At 36.0% G+C, this 6063-nt stretch overlaps 1 protein-coding gene across 1 annotated transcript; it reads left to right on the top strand.

Annotated features, from left to right (window-relative positions):
• The first annotated feature begins 2006 nt into the window (after window positions 1-2006).
• LOC100665096 (olfactory receptor 8J3-like) lies at window positions 2007-3675 on the top strand. Its single transcript, XM_064289062.1, has one exon. The coding sequence runs from the start codon at window positions 2007-2009 to the stop codon at window positions 2952-2954; it is 948 nt and encodes a 315-aa protein (XP_064145132.1). The 3' UTR covers window positions 2955-3675.
• The last annotated feature ends 2388 nt before the right edge of the window (window positions 3676-6063 follow it).

Raw genomic sequence — 6063 nt, 5'->3', positions numbered from 1 at the left:
GCTGTGCATGAGATCATTGGCTAGGGATCATATGGAAGGGAAGAATTCTACCACTAAACCACCAATGCCTCGCTGCATCATCTGATCCTACTTTAGTTTTTTAGTTCAGTTACCTCAAATATGTAACCATCTCCACAATGTGAAAAAAAAAAAAAAATTCTACCACAGAAAATTCTTAAGAATGCACCCCTACTTTTTTTTTTCTAATTTCTTATATAGCTGGTTCCATCTCATTCTTGATTTCAGTTCAAAAGTCACCCTCTCAGAAACTCTTCGTATCACACATAAGTTGCCACAGATTCTCACAGTATATCTTCTTGTTTAATTAACTTATTGCACTATCATAGTCTTCCATTGTCCTGTTTATATATTTCCTTGCCAGCTTTATGTCTGTTGGTCAACATTGGAATGAAAGGTCTGTGAGGTGGGGAACAAGTGATTTATCCACATCTTGAACATTGCCTGTCACAGAGTAGACACTCAACAAATATTTGATAAATACTTGAAGGTGTTTCAAAGAAAGGAAGTGAAAGAATGGTGTCAGGTTTAAGAAACAAACAGTTATCAGGTACTTAAAGTATGAAGTTTTTTTTTTTTTTTTTTTTGGTCTTATTTCTTTGATCCCTTCACATGGCTTTTTCTGTCTTTCCCGCTTCAGAATTAATTTATGTCTAATTTTTTTTTTTTTTTTTAATCCTGTAGGTTGAGTCCTGCCTCACTACTACAGCTTCCATCCATCCTCCCTCATTAACATCACAGAGGCAGGATTTACAAGATACAGGAAAATCACACAATACTGGGAATCATGGCCTAGCCCAACTGATAACACATATTTTCTGGGGGACACAACTCAATCCATGACAAAGGTAATGAAATTAAAAAATGAGAAAAAAAATTAACACCTATGTATGACAGAATTAGCAAGATCAACATAAATCTAATAGAAGTTATAAAAGGATAGACTACAGAGAATGGGTCTGGGTAGTGGCTAGGATTGTCTATTCTTAACAAACAACAGGAAAACTTAGATTAAAAATCACAAAGAGCCATTAAATTACTTGGGACAAAAAATTTCTTCAACTTTTTTTATATGCAGTTGGGAGACTTAAGATATCGATCATGATTTCAAATGTTTGCAAGTGTCTTAGTCATCTAGTGCTGATATAACAGAAATACCACAAGTGGAGGGCTTTAACGAAGAGAAATTTATTCTCTCACTATCTAGTCTAGTACACTACAAGTCCAAATTCAGGGAATCAGCTCCAGGAGAAGGCTTTCTCTCTCTGTTGGCTCTGGAGGAAGGTCCTTGTTGTCAGTCTTTCCTTGGTCTGGGGGCATCTCAGCACAAGAACCTCAGGTCCAAAGGAAGCACTATACTCCCAGTGCTGCTTTCTTCATGATATGAGGTTCCCATTTTGTCTCTGTTCAATCTTCTTTTATATTTCAAAAGAGGCTGGCTTAAGACACTATCTAATGTTGTAGACCTCATCAGTATAACTGCCGCTAGTCCTTATTATTACATCATAGTGATAGGATTTAAAACACTTAGGGAAATCACACCAAATGATAAAATGGTAGACAACCACACAAAGGAATCACAACCTAGCCAAACTGACATATTTGGGGGGGGCACAATTCAACCCATGACAGCAAGTAAGTAAAATATTCAAGTTTTAATAATATTGTGAGGAAGTACACTTCTTCAAAAATGGTACATGATGTTGGATCATTTCTTTAATTTACCATACATATACTTTCTCTGTCCCAAATGATTGAGAAAAAGTATAGGCTAAAAATAAGATTATAGTTCATGGAAGAGTAAAGTCGAAAGAATACATACATTTTTTATCATAACTTGAGGCTTGGGTTCAATAACTGATTTAGAATAATACAGAATTCAAGAAAATCTCACCCAAGGAATTATCTTTGCCATCTAGAAAATAATTCCTTAAAGTTTTAACCCCTTTTGTGTTTATTCTCCAAACAGATGAATTTCAAACTCTTATATGGCTCCTGAAAATCTCACTGGGGTGATGGAGTTCATTCTCACGGGAGTCTCAGACCGTCCAGAGCTCCAGGTCCCCCTTTTCTTTGTCTTCCTGGTGATCTATGGGATGACCGTGGTAGGGAACCTGGGCATCATCACCCTCACCAGTGTGGACTCTCGACTTCAAACCCGCATGTATTTTTTCCTCCGACATTTGGCTATCATTAATTTCGGCAATTCTACCGTCATTGCCCCTAAAATGCTAATAAATTTCTTAGTAAAGAAGAAAAATACCTTTTATTATGAATGTGCCACCCAAATGGGTGGGTTCTTGTTTTTCATTGTAGCTGAGGTTTTCATGCTAGCTGTGATGGCCTATGACCGCTACGTCGCCATTTGTAACCCACTGCTCTATATGGTGGTGGTATCTCGACAGGTCTGCCTTTTGCTGGTATCCATTGCATACAGCTATGGCTTTTCCACAGCTATTGTGATTGCTTCTTCTGTATTCTCTATGTCTTATTGTTCTTCCAATATCATCAACCATTTCTACTGCGACACTGTTCCACTGTTAGCATTGTCCTGCTCTGATACTTACTTTCCAGACACAGTAGCCTTTATTTCTGCAGCTACAAATTTGATTTTCTCTGTAACTACAGTTACAGTATCCTATTTCAACATTATCTTGTCAATTCTCAGGATACATTCATCAGAAGGAAGGAAAAAAGCCTTCTGCACCTGTGCATCACATGTGATGGCGGTCACAATGTTCTATGGAACACTGCTATTCATGTATCTGCAGCCTAAAACTCACCATTCATTAGATTCTGATAAAATGGCTTCATTGTTCTATACCCTGGTGATCCCTATGCTGAATCCTATGATCTACAGCTTGAGGAATAAGGATGTGATAGCTGCCTTCAAGAGATTCCTGTCAAACCCATGTTATTCCTTTAAACCAATGTAATTTTAGTCTCTCTTAGTAAATGATAAGATGGTTAGTGTAGGCTGTATGTTATTAGTGTAATGGGAGTTTTCATATAAGTTGAATCATATAGCAGGTACTAGTTTGTGTCTGGTTTCTTTCAGTCATAATTTTGCATGTGTGTGTGTATGTGCATTTCATTAATGCTGTAACATGTATCAGAATTTTGCTCCTTTTTAATTGTAATGGGTATACTACAGGTCATCTATTTACTTACTATTTGGTCAGCAGTTGGATCACTTCCAATTTTTAGCAGTTACAAATATTGCTGCTCTGAACCTTTGAGTAGCACTCTCATGTGATTATATAATTTTTCATTTCTCTTGGATAGATACCCAGAAGCTGAATTGCTGGGACAATTGGTAAGTCTATACTAATCCTTTTATGAATATGCCTGAAAATTTTCCAAAATTTTTTCCCAGCTTATATGAGAGTTCCAGTGTCTTCACATACTTGCCATTCAGGCGCTGTCATTTGTTTTCATAAGATCCATTTGAGTGTGTGTGAACTAATACCTGTTCTGGTTTGAATTTGTATTTTCTCAGTGGCTAATGATTTTGTTCATCATTTTAGGTGTTTTGTTAGTTATTTGCATATCTCCTTTGGTAAAATATCTACTCAAATATTTTACTCTTTTTTAAATTGGGCTACTTGCCTTCTTGTTACCAAGTTATAAATCTTCTTTATATATTCTGGATACCATGCTTTTATCAGATACGTGACTTGCAAATTCTTTCTCCCACTCTGTGACTTCCCATTTTCTAAGTGGTATCTTTTAAAAACCAAAGTATTACTGATGATGTTCATTTTTTTTAATATGAGGCATTTCTGATATTATATCAATAGAACCTTTGCCTAAACTGAGTCAGAAAAATTTTCTCTTATGAGTGTTGATATGTCCTGGGGTTGGCAACCAATTTTACAAAACAATATGTATATTAATTGTTTAATGAGAAGCTAATTTACTCTGCAAACATTCATATAAAGCACAATTAAATTTTTTTTTCCTGTGTTTACTTCTAGAAGTTTTGTAGCTTAAATACTTAATGTTTATGTCTATGATATTTTTTATTGTATTTGTCTGTAAAGTGAAGGCCAGGGTCTAAGTCTTTTTTTTTCACATACAAATATACAGTTGTCACAGGGCCAGCTGATGCAAAAGACTAAAAATTCCCCATAGAATTTCCTTGGTGTCTTTGTCAAAAAGAAATTGCCCCTAAATATAAAGTTTTATTTCTTGTGTCTAAATTCAGTTCCACTGACCTGTATATCTATTTTTATGCCAATGACATGCTGACTCACTCATTCTAATTTTATAGTAAGTTGTAAAACAGGGAAAAGTAAATTCTCTCACTTTGGTGAGATTTGCCAAGTTCTTCACAGAATCATTGTGGAAGTACTGCCTTTCTCCCCTCTAGGATGTAATCAAATTTACCCTTGAAAGGGCTTTGATCCTGCAACCAGCATGGACTATTTTCCTTTCCAGCCTTGCCTCTTAACCATCCTCATGATTGTTTAGTGGGAAAAAATCCTCATAAATTGCTTTCACAAAAACTTTTGTCTTTGGGGTTCCTGGCTGGAAAGCCCAACTTAAACAGTGTTATAATTTCTACATGCTATATTTGTTTTCATATTTTTCCTGAATGTTGTGTCTTGTGATAAAAATTTATCTTAAAGCATTAAATATTTGATTTTACACCTATTAGAAAGGCTAAAATTAAAAAAAAAAAAAACTGACAATATCAATTACTGGCGAGGAAACAATCATTCACTGCTGGCAGGAATACACGTTGGTGCAGCATGTTTGGAAGACAAATTGGCAGATTAAAATCTGAACATAATCTTACCATACGGTCCAGCAATCACCCTCCTAGGTATTTACTCAACTAATTTGAAAGCTATGTCCACAAAAGAACCTGTATGCTAATATTTATAGTAGCTTTATTCATACTTGTGAAAACACTAGAAGCAATCTAGATGTCCTTCAACAGGTGAATGAATAATCAACTGTGGCACATCCATAAATGGAATACTGTTGAGTGATTAAAAAAAAAAAACAGAGCTATCAAACCATTCAAAGACATGGATAGGTCTTAAATGTATATTGATAAGTGAAAGAAACCACACTGAAAAGGGTACATACTCTGTGATTCCAATCACATGACATTCTGGAAATGCCAAAATTATGAAGATAATAAATTAATCAGTGTTGCCATGGGTAGTGAAAGGGAAAGGTCAAATATGTGAAGCCAAATGGATGTTTTAGGGCAGTGAATCTATCCTGCATGATACTTTCATGATGGATACATGATGCTATGCATTTGGCAAAACCCACAGAATTTTACAGCATAAAGAGTAAACTTCAACGAATGCAAACTTTAAAATAAGTCATTTAGGAGGTCAGAGGATCCCAAAATGGAATGCAGAATATGACAAGACAATCTCACTGGATTATAAATGTGTGGGCCAATCTTACTGAATTGGGTGGGTGAAAAGTTGCTGACCAATGTAATCTCAGAAATGAGAGGAGTGTGTTAAGACTAAATGCAAAAGTAATTGCATATAATCTTGTATTCTAGTTTATAAAGTTGTTTCTTATGAGGATCCAGGTTAACAATCCTGAAACCAGTATACCTATATGATGAAATTTAATGATTAAGTGGATGGCAGATGGTAAGGGCCAGGTTTCTCACTGTTAGAGTTCTACCTTCAGTGTTTTTGTTGTCAGGTGCCACTGAGTCAGCTCCAACTCATAGTAACCCTATGTATAACAGAATGAAACACTGCCCAGTCATGTTCCATCCTCATGATTGTTGTTATGCCACTATGTCAATCCATCTGGCTGAGGGTCTTCTTTTTTCCTGGCCCTCTACTTTACCAAGCATGACATCGTTCTCCAGGGACTGATCCCTCCTGATAACATGTCCAAAGTATGTGAGACGTAATCTTGCCATTCTTGCTTCTAAGGAGCATTTTTGTTGTACTTCTTCCATGACAGTTATGTTCATTCTTTTGGCAGTCCATGGTATTCTTTACCAACACCACAACTCAAAGGCATCAGTTCTTCTTCAGTCTTCTTTATTCATCGTCC

The sequence above is a fragment of the Loxodonta africana genome, chromosome 7 (assembly GCF_030014295.1).
Source record: "Loxodonta africana isolate mLoxAfr1 chromosome 7, mLoxAfr1.hap2, whole genome shotgun sequence".
Lineage (NCBI taxonomy): Eukaryota > Metazoa > Chordata > Mammalia > Proboscidea > Elephantidae > Loxodonta > Loxodonta africana.
The sequence above is the reverse complement of the archived record's forward strand: the minus strand, read 5'-3'. Positions and strand labels throughout refer to the sequence as shown.

Excerpts from the sequence above, each read along its gene's own strand:
- LOC100665096 (XM_064289062.1), top strand. The coding sequence starts at position 2,007 with ATGGCTCCTGAAAATCTCACTGGGGTGATGGAGTTCATTCTCACGGGA.